General features: G+C 31.4%; 2 protein-coding genes across 4 annotated transcripts in view; one reads left to right on the top strand and one right to left on the bottom strand.

Annotated features, from left to right (window-relative positions):
- Positions 1-1,685: 1,685 nt before the first annotated feature.
- LOC106460618 (gastrula zinc finger protein XlCGF8.2DB-like) lies at positions 1,686-15,194 on the top strand. Its single transcript, XM_022387380.1, has one exon. The coding sequence runs from the start codon at positions 2,909-2,911 to the stop codon at positions 3,995-3,997; it is 1,089 nt and encodes a 362-aa protein (XP_022243088.1). The 5' UTR covers positions 1,686-2,908; the 3' UTR covers positions 3,998-15,194.
- A 3,068-nt stretch (positions 15,195-18,262) lies between these two features.
- Positions 18,263-20,759, bottom strand: part of LOC106460617 (programmed cell death protein 4-like) — a 65,950-nt gene continuing 63,453 nt past the window's right edge. For all 3 annotated transcript variants that reach the window (XM_022387379.1, XM_013920339.2, XM_013920338.2), the window contains 2 exons: positions 19,924-20,063; positions 18,263-19,596 (listed from right to left, as the gene is read on the bottom strand). In XM_022387379.1, coding sequence (XP_022243087.1) covers positions 19,536-19,596; positions 19,924-20,063 — 201 coding nt within the window. In that variant the 3' untranslated portion in view covers positions 18,263-19,535. The remainder of the gene's footprint in view (positions 19,597-19,923; positions 20,064-20,759) is intronic.

Raw genomic sequence — 20,759 nt, 5'->3', positions numbered from 1 at the left:
CTCTGGTAACAAGTAATGAGTATCTCGAACGTTCCTGAAGGCTCGAGTGTTTACCAGACGCCCTCTATTTTGTATATATATAAGACCGGCGAGAAGTGACGTGATAGACAATTGAATAGCAGATAATCGAGTCAAGCCTTAAGTAAAGTGTGCAAATCGTTGTGAATTATAGCGTGTGTTTAAGTTAAAGTGACTGTGGAAATTCTGTGTACTGCAAAGTCGTATTGAGGAAGAATAAACTAGTTTTATTTAAGAAAGGGCTCGTATCGCTGAAGTTCCCGGGAATAATTTTTACGGGAAATCATCAAACGAACAGAGACGTAACACATGTATAAACTCTCTTAGTTTTAATCAGATCTCAGAGCACTTGGCAGTTTGAAACTGAATGATGTCCAGGATTCTGCGTACTCGTTATACTTGACTTGTGGTGTTAATAAATAAAAATTACCTCTCACTTTGATTGCTTTGTGTTTAGTCTCGTTCTTCAACTTAGTCAAGGCGAAAATTCAATGTTAACTCCACCTCCGCTCTTCAGTGGCTCATTGACAAGTCTGAAGGCTTATAGTGCTAAAAATCGGGTTTCTGTATCCATGATAGGCACAACACAATAACCCAATGTGAAGCTTTGTGCTTAACAATAAACAAACACACAAAAAATTTGCATCACAATTTCCTTCATTTCTTTTGTTATTGCGGTTACTATACTTTTCTGTAAGATAATCAGTGCACCTAAGAACATCATAATAATATTGTTATACGAGAATTTTTAATTCTCGAACAAAATGTTTGTCACACAAAATTAAATAATTTTAACTTATAGTTGTAAATCGCCAATAATATTATTAAGATTTTAAAGTAGAAGGAATATGTATCTCAGAATCAAAAGTACTTGGGTTTGTGAACATTGTTTCAAAGTGTTATAAATATCAGCTTCACTTGATCATTGACAAGTAAGATTATGGTTTGTAAATAAACGACCTTTATCTCCACCTCCAAGAAGAAGAAAAAAAAGACATTTATGTATTTTCCATGATGAAAGTGTAAAACCTAAATGCTGGGAGATAAGCAATGAAAATAATTCTATTATCTCAAGATAAAGATCGTTCATTCCCAAAGTGTCTTCATCGTGCGCTATGCACTCTGAAAAGAAAAACAACAATAAAGATTATATACCAGAAAATAAATTGTTTGATTTGCGTTTTAACCATTGACAATCAAACTTTAGTTAGATGATAATAAAGGACAAATTGAAATGTCTGAATGAAAACTTTTTTTTTCTTGTATATTTTGTGCGTCGTTTCGAGCAGATGTCCTTCATCAGGCAGTAAAGACCATGTTACAATGGAAACGTTGCACAAAATAAACTAGAAAATGTTTTCGTTTAGACGTGTCAATTTATTCGTTTTTATCGTTTATCAAAGTTTTTCTTCTCACGTCTTGCGGAACAACACTCATTCAAGAATTTTTATCATCAACCACAAACTTAAGTTAGAGATTACTTTGTTAGTGTTTTCGGTTCTCACAACGTGACTATACTCTAGTCTTATTGTTTTTACAGAGTATTCTAACTTGCGTATATTTTAATATTTGTATATGTTAAATTTAATATCAATTTTTATTTCTAAGTTGTTGTATATTATTGTTATACTATTTATAGTCCAAATCTAGTTGTATGATTTAACAGTATGGATGAGAATAATTTTCGAACTGTTAAAAAGGTACGATAAAAAAAAAGCCCGGCTGGGGCGACTCCGGAAAGCAATTGAATCAACGAAAGACATTTTGGATGTGGTGTGGTAGTGTATTAGGATTTTAGGCTTATGCTTCTCAGTATGGATACTCGTGTTATAAATATATTTGCTCAGTTATTACTTTAATCTTAAAAAGCGCTGATGAACTTGACATTTTATAAGAAAAACTCGAATGATAAATTTAAATAACTTGTTTTAGAATTGTATTGGTATATAACCTTCCAAAGTGAAAAAAAAAAAGAAAGAAAAAATTTCAATCGCAGATTAACGAGTCCAAAGGCAGCTAGCCGAAGTTACTCAGCGATCATGACTTGGCGAGACGACGCTTTGTATTTGCAGCTGTGTTGTTCGCGTCAGTTTTCTGGACTGGTGTGAAAGAGGTTTAACATAAGCCTACAATTCACAAAACTATGATCGGCCAATTATTTGCTTCATCTTAGTTTGAGAATTAACTTCATTTTTTTGCAAGTGAACTTTTGAATTTGAGGCTTAGGATTAGGGCTAGGCTTGAAAATATTCTAATATTAGTAATAACTATTACTATTAGTAATAATAATTAATACTACCTATTTTCTAATTCTACCATTTGCCCATACAAATGCAGAGCTTAGTACTATTACTACTACTAGTAGTAGTAGTACTAATAATAAACTTTTCTAATTGGTACAGGTAGTATTTGTTGACAACAGGATAATTTTCATATGTTATAACAAAAATGAGTAAAAGTGGAAAAAAAAATGAGTTTTTAACTATTTCATATATGTACAAGTCTTGAGTGAAAGTAAAACTGCCACTGCAATTAGGTAATGAAATATAACCACTTGCATAAGTTACACTGATGTACTTTGATAGATATGTAGGGACATGTTAGCATGCTTTATTTCTGTGTAATTTCTTTAATGTTAGCTTATCAAATTAGATGGATTTTCAAATGGCTTAACTCAATGTATTGCATATAGTTTGCACCTGTGTGTTCCACTCTGTATATATATATATATACTTGTAATGAAATTTTAAAAACCATTGGCATTTTTCTATTGAAAATGTACAGTGACAAGTATTAAATGGGCATAGAATACATTGTTTTTTAAATGTAACAAATCGTTACGAAGTTAGTATATCTTGCAGAACGTAAGAATTTGTAACAGGTCTATAGAATGGATCCTGGGTTTGGGTTTTTCTATAGACTCCCTTCTCAAGTAGGGCATACAGGGGATAGTGATGGAATCTCTGGACTAGGAAGAGAAAGCTTAATTAACAATTTGAGTACTTCTGTTAATTTCAACTTTGAGAGATCCAAAATGTCAGTAGGTAGTTCAGGGGGTAGTCCTAGTAGTGCTTCATCGGGTGGTATTATTCCTGTTTTGAGCTCTTCTCCAGAATTAGGAGCACAAGCTAAAGAACAGAGGAGTGAAAGCACTGAAAAAGTACATCCATGTCATTCATGTGGAAAATCATTTGTTGAAAAAGATGTTCATTTCCACATGCCCTGTCACTATACTGAAATTCTGAGCTGCAACATGTGTGGAGAGAAGTTCACTCAGAAGAAGACCCTCCTTGACCACTGTCGAGCTTTGCATGGTATAACAGATCCTGTTGTTTGTGAGCTGTGTGGAAAGTGTTTTGCAACCTTGGAAAGCTATCAGAGTCATCAGGCAATTCACAGTGGTGACAAACCTTACCCCTGTGAAGTTTGTTTCCAGTCATTTACAGAGAAAAGCCTTCTGATGCATCACTTGCGGTCTCACTACAGTGAAAAGCCCTATCGGTGCCAGTACTGTGGTAAAGGATTCACACTTAAAGGCAATCTGAAGATTCATGTCCAGGGTCACGAAGGAGTGAAACCATTTGCATGCGAAGTATGTGGTAAAACGTTTACTCAGAAACTAGGATTAGAGTACCACATGAACTCGCATACTGGAAAGAGACCATATCCCTGCGAAATTTGTGGCAAAACCTTCAGTCAACGTGGCAACATGAAAACCCACATGTTGATTCACACCGGAGAACGTAGATTTCCATGTCCTGAGTGTGGCCGACTATTCACACAGAAAGGCAACATGAAAACACACCTAAAATTGCACCTGAGGCATCCATCGATGCAGAAACCTTATCAATGTCCTATCTGTAAGAGATCATATGTAACTCAAGCTAGCTTACAGTGTCATATGGTATGTCACCAAGAAGTATCTGCTTTTCAGCACAGAAATTTACCATCGACTAGTACTTCTTTAAGACGTGAATAGAAAAGTTCCCATGTTCAGTTAATTAAAAGTGGTGTTGGTATATTTCATTTAACTATTGTTAGTATAAGCACTTTTTTTGTATTTGGCTGCTCAGTACAAAAATTCTGGCCTGTAATTTTAAAAGCATGGATTAGTTTGTAATACTTTTAATAAGTAAAAAATAATAATCATGGTTTCGGTACGTTGGGATGCATAAAGCTTCCACACTCTAAAATGTGCAAAGATATAGGATGTTAGTATTTAACTAAAAAAAATTGTACTTAAATACACAAAACTTAAATTCTAAAAGTTGCATGGATACTCCCACTTCCCCTTTTTATTTCCCATAAAAGTTTTTTACCATTAAGTATATTGATGTCTGGCAACAACTATTTCAGTAGATAACTTTTTATGATATAATACTCCTTTTTTTTTTTTAACTACATACATGAATTTTGATTTGTGCATGCATTATTTCAAAGCTTTAACATTAGTTGCAAATGTGTTATGTACATTGTAAATAAACTGTGTTCTTAGTTAATGAGTAAATTGTCAACAGAGGTTAGTTTTGTTTCCTTTCCATGAACAGTGTTGGATCTTGTACTGTTCACTTGTTCCTTAATTTTTGCTACATAAGTTAGTTCAGAATGAGTTGAAGATGTTTGTTTTGATAACTTATGTAGGCTTTGCTATAAATATTTGGAGGTCTTACAAATATGTAAAAAAGTTATCTCACAATACACCAAATCATTGTTGCCATATATTTTGTTTGGTTGTAGATGTAATATTTGAAAATTTGATCTTTGGTTACCATCACTGTGAGAGATATATTTTATATGTAAGAAATGTATCCAAACATCAGTTTTAAATGTATTTTTAACCTGAGAATTTGGATATCACTAGGAAGGATTTGTGTTGTAATGTAATTCACCAGTGATACTGGTATTTCCCCTAGAAGTTCATTTTCATGTAGTGAACATTGAGCTATCATATCTGATATGGGTTATGTAAATACACTTACTAGGGGTTTTGTTTAGAATATGGCCATCATATTCCGTAGACGTGAGATGTAGTTGGAATATGATCTGTATAAAGTATTAATCTGGTACTGTATTCCAGTGATGTTAGTGGATAATAAGATTTTTATTTATGGTTTTTGTGCTTTTACAACTTTCATCAACTTTTTGCCACTGAGCAATGGTTTCAACCAAGCCCTTTTAAGTTCTTATAGAAAGAAATTATTTGAATGTCACTCCAACCACTGAATTACCCAAACTGTTGCATAATATTTGTAAAAACTTCACCTTTTAATGTATTCATATGGTATGAGGTTAGGGTCTACCATAGAATATTTATGAAGTTTATACACATACAATGTTGATTATGATTCTTGCTTTGTGTCTATATATATTATATATATATATATATGTGTGTGTGTGTATATATATATATTCTTATGTGGCATGTATTAAGCACAGAATAGTGTAAATTGTATTCTTGAAAAATTGAAAAGAAGCTAATGTACAAGATGTCCAGAAGAGAGAGTTATCCTGACAGTGTATGGTTGATGTTGTCTCTGAAGGTGATTGCTATTGTAATTGTTGAAATTTCATTTTGGACAGTGTGTAGTTATTAGCACTGTGGTTCATTACTCCTGTGGAAAAGATTTACTGTCTTTTTACAAGTTTTCTAGTATAAAACATGAGACTACAGTATAACTTGTTACAATGTCGATAGAGAATATTGGCATCTTTACAGAGATCAAGTTTATTATGCAGTGAAATAAGAGAGACAGAAGTGAGTTTTGTAATGCATAACAGTGTATGTTTTTTTGGCATTTAGTAATATGAACTAAAAGTATGCAGAAGATATGAACTGGAAAATGTCAGTTGAAAGATCACAACAATGTACTTACAACACCGATATCACATTTTCTTCTTCATAGCATTGTTGTAAATATGCCATTTTCAACTCTGAAAATTAGGAAAAATACTCCATAGTAATACATGACTTTATACTTCAGAATCTGGTGCACACTCATCTGAATTTGACTGTAGCCTAGGTTATTTATACTTAAAATCTTGTGCTTTGTGTAAGTTATATATAAATGTAAAAATGGTGATACCGGTGAATCTGTTAATTTCTGTTTTATGTGTTAAGTTTTTGAAAAGAATATCACACTAGTGTGAAGTTGAGAAATACCTAGTTGTATTATTACATAGAGAACTCAATTTTATTGATTGTTGTAACATATGGACTGACTAATTGATTTATGAGGTGTTTTGAATGTGCTTGGGCTTACAGTCAGTAATTAGTGATGGTTAGGATAATCATCATCAGGTACACCAAATGCAAGTGAATGACAATCCCCCATACAATAAGATCATTCAAAAAGATTTATTTGTTGTTTAATGTGAATGAAAATTTGAGTATAGGTTCTTCCATCACACATTACTAACACTTGTGTTAGATGTAAGTAGTGTACCTAGACAGTTGATTTATATGTACATATAGAAATATGTACTATATCCTGTTGCATTATGATATTGACTTTTATTAAACTATACATGAATTTAAGTTTTAATAAATCTTTTTTGATAAACAACCAAAATATAAACACACATTTTGTGCTATTTGAGTTCTTCAGCATGATAGAGTTGTGTAGAAGTGTGGTTATGAAATCCATGGTATGTGTTTGAGAAGAGAAAAAGAACTGCCATAAAATGTTTTAGTTTTTGCTGCCAGTCATACACAGAAGTTGTCGTTCAATCCCTTTAGGAATAAGTAATTTTATTATTAAATGTGTTTTGGAGAATCCCATGGAATCTAATGTTATCTTAGTTACATTATCTGCAAACTTGCACTCGTCTTGCAGTTATATATTTTTAACGAATAATTTTTGCTTTTATGAACCTAACACAAATGAAATCAGACTGTTACTTTAACAGCTAATTATTTTCTTGTTGATGGTAGCATGGGATATGTTACTGTAGGTCAGTAATGAATACTGTCTGCAACCATCACACTTACTTTCTCAATAAAATCTCATAACATTCTAATACACTGCCTTTTGCATTAGACCAGGTAATTTATAAGCTTTCAAATGATTAGATGGTAGCTTGTGTTTTCTTAAGAAGATAAGCTTCAAATTTGTTGAAGTATTCACAGTTTGTAAAGTATTCATTTCATGGTAAATGCGCACAAAATTGGGGTGTAATGGATTAAAACTGTGCTGAAATTTCATAAGTGGGTTTCTGAAAGAAAAGGTAGATGTGTTGTCTTCTTTTACTATTTGAGTGTGATTGCTGTTTGATGGTACCTTAACTAAGCTGTATATATAATGTCAGCTTGCCAAAAAGTTGGAAGAATGTTTAATAGCAGTATTGTATAAACCCTTTTTACACACTGAAGATAGGCTCGTGTTATTTGTGGCTGCCATGGCTTGCATCATCTGTGCTTAAGACTGCTAATGACATGTTTTTACACACAACTTTGTAAGAGTTGAAATTCACTATCATCCTCATGTGACACAATAGTTTACGATGTTGTAACATGTCTGACTTGATTCTTTGGCATCAGTTAGTGTTTTTATTATGTGACATATCTGTAAGTACTAAACGTTTGTGTGATACAAATCATTGTTTCTTGAGCATATTTTTAAACATGCTACAAATAAACACTGAAATTTGTGACCTACTGTACATTCTAAGATGATCCAAAATCTCTGTGATTTAATACTATCTCATGATGTGGCAGAATTTGTCTGGTGACTAAATGGGGGACCTGTCATGATATAGGTTAAGTGGCATGATGCTCAAATATTATGTGTAGTTATAAAATTACAGGGAAGCTAAATTTTATGCATTTAAACAATTTCACATCATGTATATTTTACATGAATATTTAGAAATCCCTATATCTAGCTATGCCAGTGATCTTCACTGTTTCACATCATGTATACTTTACATGATTATTTAAAAATCCCTATACCTCGCTATGCTGGTGATCTTTACAATTAATTAATTAATCATAGTTAATTGATGAGATACACCTCTAACCAGTAATCATTTATGTGATGTTATACATTTCTTTACCGTGAGTAGTTATGTGACAATATCCTGACTGTGAGTAGTTGTGTTGTAATATATTGGAATAGTCTGTGATGTGATACATCTCTACACAGTAAACAGTGTGTGATGATACATCTGTACACAGTGGAAGTGTGTAACGTGGTGCATCCTTACATGGTGAAAGTGTATAATGTGGTACATTGATACACAGTGAACAGTGTTTCATGTGATGCATTGATATACGGTGAACAATTACACAGTGAACAATGTTTGATATGATGCATTGATACACGGTGAACAGTGTTTGATGTGATGCATCGATACACGGTGAACAGTGTTTGATGTCATGCATCGATACACGGTGAACAGTGTTTAATGTGATGCATCGATACATGGTGAACAGTGTTTGATGTGATGCATCGATACACAGTGAACAGTGTTTGATGTGATGCATCGATACACAGTGAACAGTGTTTGATGTGATGCATCGATACACAGTGAACAGTGTTTGATGTGATGCATCGATACACGGTGAACAGTGTTTGATGTGATGCATCGATACACGGTGAACAGTGTTTGATGTGATGCATTGAAACACGGTGAACAGTTTTAGGACATGGTACATTTCTATGCAGTCCTTTATTTTTCTGGCATTCTAGGAAGTTTGAGTGTATTTCTTTTTTGTTGGGGGGGGGATGTGCAATCTACACATCCAATGCTTTGAAAGTTTTAGACTGAATGAGCAGGAACTGGGTTACGTGTAACAGGAAGTTGGTGCTGTTTCAGCAGCTTTAATAATCTTTCAGAAAAGAAATACTAAAAATAAATACCAAATCTGTTAAACTTCATGTTTACTAGTACTGGTTCCTTGTTATAAAAAATGATGTAAAATGATTTTTAAGATGCATTCATAGAGCATTCAGCTATAGTTAACGTAGTTTTCAAGTTAGATTTCCTGAGGTCCTATTTTTGTACTTTACATTTTATGCTTACTGTAGTCCTTCTTAATTATTGTTTCACAGTTGTATTTTTTCTTGGTTAGCTAGAGTAATTAACTTATGTATTGTGATTTGATTGGTAATGAAATGACCAGCAAATATGATCACAGGGAAAATGTAGAGGAAACTGAGAGAAAGGTTTAGAGAAGTAACTGGTCAGCAAAGTGTTGAGGTAACAAACTTAAAATATTTTAAGCTACAATACTGATTTACTGTCACACAAAAACATATTCTCACAAACTGAAAAAACTCTTCACTTAGGGAAAAAAAGCACATGTATTACTGTATGCATACCAAAATGCAGATATTTGAACTGGAGTTTTCCAGCTGAAATTAAATATATATATTGGTATTAGAATACTGTGAAAGTATTGTTTGCTTGAAATACAGAATGAAAACATTATTGCTTGTTTTGGTAATGTGTTTTTGAGAAACCATTGGATAATGTTAAAATTAGTATTTAAAAAAACTGGTAGTGTAAGAGAAGCATTACCTACTCAGTGATTATGTCTAATGTTCATTGCAAACTTTCCCTTCTGTTTTATGGAATACTGACATGCCACAGACAATATTATGTACACTGTATTTATGCAAGACAGCTAGGTATGTGATGCAAGATATGAATGACAATCCTTTAAGACTAATATTTATCCGAGTTAAAAACTGACAATTTTTTAAATGTCAGTGTTTGAATTTGGTAACTGTAGAAATTAAAAACCATCCTACAGTAAAATGTATCATTCTGAATATCAGTATATTCATGAGAATGTCATTTAATGAGGCTAGAGAGGTAAACTGTTTCTATTTTAATCATTTGCATTATATTAGCATTGAACAGAAAAGTTTTTTTAATTATTATTATTTACATATTTAGTAGTGTTCAATTAAAATTATATATTATACAGTATGAAAAACCTAGTTATATCTGAATTTTTAGGTGCTTGATTGACTGCATTCAAGTAGTATTTTAGAATTGAAATATTTTCTTTGAAGCCAATTTCTGCCATTATACATGATGGTGAAATTATCAAAAACCATCCTTATACTCAAAATGCTTCAAGCTGCTAATATCATACGATAGTTTTGCAATAAGAGTCATTTAAATAATAAAATTAGACACCCTGCTTATTCCAGGATACTAACCTTTAGTGTCTTAGAAACAAAATGAAGAAAAATACCATCCTCTTTTTTTGTACAAGTACTTCATCAATCATAACTGGCGATGTTTTTACAAGGTTAAGCTTAGAACCAACCACTGGAAGATTAAACAGCTGAAAAAACAAACTTGTTGGGTAAAAGCAATGTAAGATGTAATGTAAAAGTTCTGGTGTGAATAGCTTTAAAGTTACCCATTTTTGAAAAAAAAAAAGTGTTGAATTGTTTTGTGTTATTCAAGGGGTAAATATTAAAAAACAACAACATCTAAACATTTTATTTAATAATCATGGGGTTAAGAGGGGTGGGTGTAGCATGGGCAAAAAATGCCAAGGATTTTTTCAGTTGGAGCTGGGTGGACTTCCATTTTTGGTTTTATTTTTCTACAGGCCTTTGTCATGACTGTATTTCTGCACAGGGACAAGTTGTTTGATGTGTCTTTATTGCAAGTTTGTGACATGAAAATCATGGCAGAGCCATAGAGTTTGTGTGATTGAGTTAAGTGTGTCTGAGTATACTTTAAATAATTTTTAGACATCTTTAATTGGCCTTGACTTCCAAGAAACCTAAGTCATTAAATAATTATGTAGACTAAGAAATTAACTGTTACTGTACATAATTTGAAAACAAATGGTAATTAATTGCTCAGTGTATTAAAGATATAAATGGGCAAATTACAGACTGATGACTTATTCTTTCACACTCATAGAATTCTAATTTGCTGAATCAAGTATAGTCTTGCTTTTTATTTTACATGTCATTCTTGAAAGTTGATTTGTCTTATACAAAGAACAACCAAACATAAGCTCAAAGTTGTTCACAAGTTTTGATCTTTGTATTGTACATATTATGCTAGGTTGTGCTTGTATGTATATTGTTTATAAAACCTGGCTTTATTTGTGTTGTACATATAATGTTAGTGCTTTTTGCATAATTACATGTCGGACTGACTCAAGGTAAGACATACAACTCTCTGCTTTATCCATTAGTTTTAAACATGGCGTGTTCTTTAAAACAAAATAACATGAGTATTTGCAAGTGGTATTCTTATATTCAAAGTTGAGTTATGTAAGTATTAAAGATATTGCTGTGATCAGAAAGAAGTGTTGTGTAAGCTGGCTTGATGATGTCACTTACTGCAATTGGTGCCAAAGGATTTGTTACCATAAAAACTGAAACTGTCTATGGGTTGGACCTGTAAATTGTCTGTGATGTTTTTTCAGCCAAAGATGATAATCTTAAAAACCTGAGTTGTAATAAACTTTGGAATTGTTTGATAAGGCCAGCTCTGATCATAGTGTGAAAAAGTGCCTTTTTATTTCAGTTTTATAGGATTTGTGTGAAGCAACAGGGTCAACCTCTGTTTTTGGTGGTGTTTAGTGTTTGTGAAACAGGATTCCTCTGTTTGTCTGGAATTCAAGTAAGAATGAAAAAAAGGGGCTGATAAGAATATTCGTGCCATTCCTTGGTTTTATTAGGCTATAAAGTATTGATAGAATCTCAACCCTTTGAGGAAAACTAGTGAAGGATTTTTACAAGTTATTCATGCTTACAGATGGTAGTTATACTCATGTCACTACATGGTGTATGAATGGAATGACCAATTACTGCATGTGCAATCACTTAAAAGGTTTAAGAAGATGAACCCAGCAGCTCAGTATGTTGGTGATTTTGATAATAATTAGCACTGTGGAAGACCACAGAACAGTATTGTTCATTATTTGTACTTTTAATGTTAAATCTTTTCTATGTGATGCCTAACAAAACTCACTGGTATCAAACCTTTTGTTTTTCCAACCCTTAAAAGACTAGATAGCTAATTTCTGTTGAGTAGTGTTACATATAAAATGTAGCAGAGTAACTATGTAAGATATGATTGTGAGCTGTTTTTGTATACTTTAGACATGCATTAGGAGAAAATACAGTACTAAATCATAGCTGAAAGTAAGTTTTCTGGAACTAAACTGAATGTACTTTCGTCAAGAACTAAAGTTAGAGAAATAGTATGCTATGTAAGAATTACAGAATTTTTTAAGGTCAACATATTTTGTGTGAAACACAGACTGTGGTATTTCTTTTAATGAGATGGTGCTCTATTTGTTTCATGTATATGAAAAGTTAATTTTCTTTATTCAGTTTAACTGTATTAGATTTCAACAAATACTTAGTGTAGGTTTATGTACAAACCAAGTGCTACTTTGTAAAATGTGGTACAATGTGTGTTCAAAGCTCCATAATCAAAAGCATACTGGTGTTGATTCAGATGTAGACACTGAAAATGAAATCTTATCTTGCACAATCAAGTTCACTATGAATTTTCATTGTTTATATTATCCAGACATGCAAAATAAATTCTGATAAACTTTTCAGTTATTTGAATTGAAATAAGTTGTATTTTGAACAACAGGACTAGTTGATTTTTTCCTGTTTATAATTGTGCAAATTGCACATATGAATACTTAAGAACATAAAAACAGTTTGAAAAATGAACTATATCAAGAACAAATCTTAGAGTTCCTTCCAGTTTTTGTAATAGGAGTAAAATCATACCTGCAATGAAAGATTAATGCATATAGATACATGAATTCTGTGAACTCGTGTGTAGTCATTTTGTTTAGTATTTTTTAGAACAAACAGACACTTGAAGCAAATTATATTCATAATTTCTGTATTGTAATCAAACCTTACTGCTTCTACGATATGTTTAAAACTGTTGAGTGTATCACTAAATGAGTGTAATCAAGATTTTATCAGAATATAAGTCCTATAAAATATTAGCTTAGCATTGTTATTGTAGCATTAGGAACTGTTAATTACTGATTCAAGGACATTTAAGCTGTACGATACCCAAAGTGATAATTCAAGTCACTAAAAATTGCCCAACTGTGTTCAAGATATATGACCTTACTTAATTACTAATTCAGAATTATAGAAACCTAAATATTGATTCTAACCACTCATCTAAGCCATGTGCTTAGACTGCTACACCTGTAATTTATTTATTGAGAAATTCAAGAAAATGTAACACAAGTAACTCATATTAATGAGTTACTAGAAAAGATTTCCTTGTTCTTTATACCAGGTACTATGTTAATAATATCACTTAAATTTTAGTGTAAGCCCGTAAAACTCGAGTTCAGATTGGTGTCCATCTAATTCTATTGTCATGTAGAAAGATAGTAAATTCATTTTGACATAGTTGTATATACACTACACTACCCATTGTGATTGTTAAATTCTCTTGCAAGCAGTTAACTGGTTCAAATAAAAATTATAGGAACAAACTGCACCTGCTTAAAAGTGGAAGAGCTACAGACTCTTGCCATTGATCTGTGAAAGGGTTGATAATATAAACTCTATGGCATGGAAAGCAATGAAATGTAAAACATGACCTGCACTCAACAGTTTGTTTTTTTCAGGAAAATGTGAATGAGATCAGCACTAATCTGCATTATGTTGACTAATTGTAAACACTGACAGTCATGTCAGTGTAGTAAGAGTAATATAACACATTATAATGTTTAACATTTTTCTTTTTACTGTAGTATGCAACTATTATAAAAACTATTTAACTATAATATGTTTTACTCTCTAAAACTTATCTAAGAATAACATAGAGAAAGCACAACATAAGCAGAAAAGGTATGGATATAAATTGAGCTGAGTATCATTTTTTGTGCGCAAGATGCTTCAATTTTGAGTTTATCATTTCGTTTACATACTTTTAAATGCTTGTTATATTTGTGTAATAAAAAAATACCTGCTGTTACTTTAATTAATATTCTTGTAGGTTACTGTTTATAAGCAGTATAAAAATTGTTCCAAAATGTTTTAAATTGAGTTTTGATTTTATGAAATAAACATCTGTGATTTTTTATTATTGTTTTTTTTTTACTATTTTCTGTTTATATTTATATTATTGTTTGGTTGGTTTTGCACACTGGGCATAGCTATACATTTTTGTAGTTTAGTAAAAGCTGTCTGATTGCAATAGCAAGCTTAGCATCTTGAAATAAAAGTAGATTAAATCAAACAAGTGTGTCTTTATTTTCCATCATCTTGTTGTAAGCAGATGTACTATAATATAGGGTTAAAACCAATTAACCCTTTTGTAACGGGAGCCCCCTTTAAACACATTTCTGCCCAAGTCACTTTGTTGCAATCAAAATTTAATTAAACACCTTTACTATCAGTATATGTGAATGAAATTAAGAATATAACGTATGTTATTATTCAAAGTTTTATCCAAATCTTAAGTCCTTTATTTCAAAATACATCTTTAAAAAAACTACTTCAGATGTACTGTCATGTGACCAACGAACTATGAAAATTCTCGTCTTTGGGTCCTGTGTCTTCAATAATACAATGGTAGTTGATTGGAGGTACATCTAGACAATAAGATGCTTACATAACCTTTTGACTCATTCATTTCAAAGTTCTCTGAATAAATACAGTTAAAACAAGTAATACATTTTTTCAACCCCCTTACAGCTGCCACACCTACCTTCAACAGGTTTGTTTGAGCTTTATAGCCTAAATGTAGATGTTACATATCTATGTGTATAGTTACTTGAAAGAGCTATTTTAGACTATAATCTAACAACAGTTATATTGAAATTGGCACCCAGTTGCCATCACGGAGTACGTGGAACTGATTATAGTATTGTTGGTTGCTTGATTGACTACAGCACTTAGTTGTTTCTTACCTAAATATGTTATACAAAGGAATACAGTTTACTATTATATTTTAGTTAATCATGTGTTAATTATGTTTTCAAAGGTTAACATTTTTTTAAATATACATCATACTTTGCATCCATTCTCTAGGCTTATGATATTACATGCTGAACGAACACTTTGCAGAAGAGTTGCGCATGTCTCCCAAATAAACTGTAATATGCCCCAAGGACACTGTTGATGTGTGTTGAGATGAATAATAAGTGGTAAAGGACAAGAGAGGAAAATAAAACAAAAATGAACTATATGTGAAAAGGAAAAGACCTGAAATTACAAATTTAACAAAAGGAAAATCTTTTAAAGATATTCTACAAAAAATTAAAAGTATGTGTTTTTTCTATTTCCTAATTTTAATTATTTCATTGCATTTTACGTTAATGATTATAATTAATGATATGGTAGAGAAACTGAAAAATAAAATATAAAAATTTACCTTAAAAAAACTTTTGATATTCATTTAGGAGATTCCAGAGATTATGCAAATGAAATATGAAAACTACAAGACAAAGAAAAGTATTTTTATACTTAAAATGAAAATCACCTTGAACTATTATAACAGTTTAAGTGCAAACAACTATTATAGATAAAAAACATTTTTATTAGAAAGACATAATTAAAATAATGTCATTCTTTGTGTACAAAATACTTATAAACTTTAACAAAATCTTGTGTTTTGTGAGAAATGCTTGGATTTACCATATGTTTTTTGCATACATGTCCTTCCACAGTCAAAGTGATACAAGATTATCAGCTCGTGCTGAAAGGGTGAAATAAAACGTGTTTGTAATTCTAATCCTTTTAAACTTTCATACTTAGTCAAGTTTTCCTTAATTTAACATTTAAGGACGGGTTCCTATTGGTCTATTGAGGCAGCCCCATCCACTTTATTTATCAAGCCTTCCCTTAAATCTATTATCCACCACATCTGAAGGCAACCCATTCCAAAGGCCAACCACCCTGTTAGAAAAGTAAAACTGTCCAAGTTGAAGATGACTTCTATGCTGATAACATTTTTGTGTTCCCCTGTCCTACCATTCTCACCATGAAATATGATGATGCATCAATGCTATCAATTCCCTTATTAATCTGTAACCTTTCCCAGTTATTTTAGTTGATATGGAAAACAGTAATTGAAATAAGTTTTATTTTAAACAACAGGAGTAGTTGATTGTTTTCCTATTTGATTCTGTGCAAATTGCACACATGAATATTAAAGACATAAGTTTAGAGATCTTAACCTGTCTTCATATAACAACTTTTCCATCCCAGGTATCATCCTAGTAGCTCTCCTTTGAACCATTTATAACAATTCACTATCCTTTTTAATGTAAGACCAAGACTGAACATGACACTCTAAATTAGGCCTAATCAGTAACCTGTACAATAGAATTATAACCTCTTTCAACTGTGTTTAATATATCTGTAAGTAAAACACCACATTACTTTTATTCTGTAACACTGTTATTCACATTAGAATTATACTTATATTATTTCAGCTTGCAGTTATGTAAGTCCAGCTAACTTCCCCCCACAGTTCTGGAATTAGAAGGACCAAATTTGGCAGATGGAATCGACATTTCCTTATCTAAATGTTCGTGGAAGGACACCTAGGCACAAAAGGTATCCAAGACTAGATTTTCAGGGTTGCTGAACTCAAATTGGGTGTTAGATTTTTTGTTAATGATACTCCCTTATAATGCCATGTTGAAACTTTCTTCATATTGCCACACCTAAGATAGTGGGACCAAACTTGGCATATGTGTTCAGGTACCATGCACGTGTGTTGGGGGTGGGGTGCATGTATGAACTTCTTTTAAGGTAGCTATAAAAGTATTTGGAGATAATGAACGAGCTTCTTAGTAACATGAGGCCTTTGAACCTCATATTGGAGCATTGGTATTACGTGCTAGTAGTTTAAATTATAATAACCCACATGTATTACTTTGCAAGATTCCTCCCTAGTAAAACCACATTGATTATCCAATACATCATTAACTAAATAGATTCTTGAAGTTCAAAGCAATGAAGATACTAGTTGCATAAACCAAATCTTATGATACAGTAGCTAGCTGTATCAAGTCTTTATAAATTTAAATATATACCAAACATACATTTTCTAATAGTATTGTTTTTGTATTATTCACAAGATCTGAGATCACTGGTTTCTTGTTATATTAATGCATAAACAGCTTTACTTGGAAGTTACATATTTAAATAACTAAGAAGGTTTGAAATTAGTCATATCTATTGCACGTTTCTTTCGAGACTTTCCAAACCTAACAATTAAATTAAAACAAATTTGTACACTAATCTCCATCTACATACATTGATAAGAGCTCTTTTGTCCATTATTCTTCACCAATCACATACATACATGCATAGGATCACTTGCCCAGTTGTTAATCACATTATTGTTTCTTTGTATTTTAATTTGTGAAAGTGTATTAAATATTTATTCCTTGTGCAAACTTGTGTCTGGTCTCATTCTTTGCGACCTATTTGGAAATATCCAAGCCCGAAAACCTCCTCTTGTTAGCAGACCCAACTTATCTCTGAGACATACCACAGTATTAAAAACAGATGGTTATTTCACCTAACATAATTTACCTTTAATAACAGATTAACAAACTAAACTGTTACTTTTAGTACAGTTACAGTTCAAATTCTGTTTTAATTCTAAGCCTAAATTACAATATATCACAATAACGTTATTTTTTAGGAATTTAAACTAATTCCTTGCTTACATAACTTGTCAATTACTCAAAAATGATTCATTCACAATAATACTAATTAGAAATTTTGAAAAATAATAATGGATTTTTTTACATCAAATACCAACCTACAAAACCATCCATTAATTATAAAATTTCAATAAACATATTTAAAACAAAAATGATTTAAAGCTTGTTATAATTATTATACTGGCTAACCTACACAAATTCATTATTCGATTATAAGCCTAGTTTGCATTGTAATGCACTGTAGATTGGTCTAAAGTAAGTTCTAACATTACTTTGTTTTCCAGGTTAATATATCATTGTTGAGTATAACAACTTGAAACTTACAGTTGAGACTGACATGATAATGTGTGCATGAAATTAACTGTACATTTAATACTGTCATTATAAGAGAGCATCCATCTTTCTTTTTTTTTTACAATTTTCATTAAACTTGTATATTTGGTGAATAACCAATACACTGCATAAGTCTTATTTGTGTCATCTAAGTTTTTAACACAAATACAACCAGACACTAATTCTGAGCTTCATTTATTATATATTAACCACTTGTTCTTTCCCTTAAAACACGTTTTTTCACACAAGAGGTTTGGATTATTTTAACCAGTTTATTGATTCAGCCAGCAACAAAAAAATATAGAAAACAGTTACAGCATCCAAATATTCATATCATGTAATGTCATCAATTACTTAATTTACTCTTAATCACACAAAATCAGAAGCTTATAACTAACACATTGCTTTGCTATTTTGAAATCAACAAGTAAATGCATGTTGTACTCACCTCACAAACTGTAAACAAAAAATATACTTAAAACTTCCTAAATATTTACTTTTTTATCAATATTGGAAAAAATACTGCAACATTATTTACTGTTTTTATTACTTGATTTTCAATTGATCATTTGAAAGGGCAACACTCAATTTTTAAGAATGTAACCTAAAACAATTTAAACCAAATCTATACAATACATATATATATAAGAGGTACATTATATAAATCAACGTGTGTCTCCTGTAGGGTAAGAATTACAAGTCAGAAAAACTATATTTAATAGTAACAGTAGGTGCAGCCAGGTGTGCATGATGTTCAATAGCACTTGTTGAATTAGATGTACCAAACAAGTATTACTAACTGGCAGAAGCTGTAGAGGATGTGCATGTCTGTATCATAAGAGTAATTTGTTTTTTCAACAAAATATTTAATAAAACAAGTATTTCATGTTAATACTTTTTGGTGGTATCCAGTTGTGTTATTTCTGATGTATAATGAATATGTTCTACAAAAACATTTAGCAGTAAAATATTTTCAGTTCTACAAAGTCTGAATGAGGAATATTAACAGTTCTTCCTGCTGTTTTTTATTTTTTAAATTTTCCAAGGCTCTTAATATAAGATATTTCTAATGATGATAAGGTTCTTCAACTAATTAAGTTATGAAACTTTAGTTCACACATAAAATATTAAAATTCCTAATGTTCTTAGGAAAACTGGAGTTTTGTAAGATTCATGATCCTTTCACCCATTTAAAGCTGTAAATTCTTAAATTTGATGACAAGACTGACTGCTGTTAAAACAAAATAATAAAATTGATACATTTATGGTAGCTTCTTACCCTAACTAAACTTTGAAAGTGACCCTTCAAAACCTTAAAAGTATATTAATTATTGAAAAACAAACACAGAACATGCCGCACATTTCCTGGTGAAGCAACTTAGATACAAAATTTGGTCTTTTTCAAGTAGTTCTAAAACAAACAATAATATCTAACTTCTATCAAAGTACTGTGTAAATAAAAGTAACACACTGTACCCAGATGATACTATACTTCTCTATTTTAAAAAAAAAGTGGAAATGAAGTTTAATAACCATTGCTTTTAACACAGCCACCATCACCTTCAGAGACAAACCGTTTACGCCCCCTGAAAAAAAAAAGTGTAAATTCATATTTCACACACTGAAATATTAAAAAAAATGAGACAGTATTAATGTTTTTTAATAAATGATATTTCTAAAATGGTAAGTTTCAACCAATTCCTATGATCAAAGTCCAAATTTGTAAAAGTAGAAAAACATTAAGGATTTTACTAACCAATTTATATCAATACACTTTTCATTTCACAGATTTGTTTTTATATCTCATTTTGTTCTAAGTCAACATCTTTGAACTTTAAAGGATATAAGAAGTAATACATATCATTTTTGATTATAGAACAGTACAGATGCAGTTATATAAACCTGGAACATACCTGGAAGGAATATTTCTAATGAGTTCTTCGGGCAAGAACCCAGCAGCATGGCATTCAGTAACAAATTTTTCTAGAATGTTATAAGCATGAGGAATGTCAATAGAAATATCTGCCATCTCTTCATAGACTCTTTGAAACCCCTGGTAGTAAAACAAAGATGTTGTTCATTAGTTCTGTAAAAATTCAATCTGTGTTTGAAACATCTCTATAGAATACTCTACTCAGAAGTCAGTACTCCACAACCCTACCTCTAGAAGTACTCAAAACCCTTCAGTTCAATCATACTGCTTCCAATTTAAAACCTATGACATCATTGCAATGGGCACGTTCACACAAGTCTATTAAATTATAAAACTTTAATCTCAGAATGTATGTTCTTTCAATTACAGACATAAGTTTATTTGTTTTGTAGTTAAGGGAAAGCTACACAATGGACTGTCTGTGCTGTGCCCATCCTGGGTATCGAAATCCAGTCTTTCAACTTACTGCTATGTCACTGAAGGATCTACAGAAATTAAAGGCCTTCCTGTGTTTCTTTGGTTTGCTGACCCAATATTGTATTTTCAGTTTTACCTTTGGTGAAAAAAAAAATCTAATCTAATCATTAAACAGTTGGTGTACACTGTATAATACCAAAGAATAAATTAGATGCAATGCCATAATATTATTCATTAATGCACGTAAATTAACTTAGGTTACTATATGGTGAGTTGAAGAGGACTCAAATATTAAATACAGACACCTTCCTTATACTGTAAATTTTGAAACTCAAAATCAGTAAAATAATGTAGAAAGTCAAATGTTTGTTCATGTTCTTATCTTCATTTCTATGAAGG

This window comes from Limulus polyphemus, unplaced genomic scaffold, assembly GCF_000517525.1.
Source record: "Limulus polyphemus unplaced genomic scaffold, Limulus_polyphemus-2.1.2 Scaffold804, whole genome shotgun sequence".
Lineage (NCBI taxonomy): Eukaryota > Metazoa > Arthropoda > Merostomata > Xiphosura > Limulidae > Limulus > Limulus polyphemus.
This window is presented reverse-complemented; position numbering and strand designations above follow the sequence as displayed.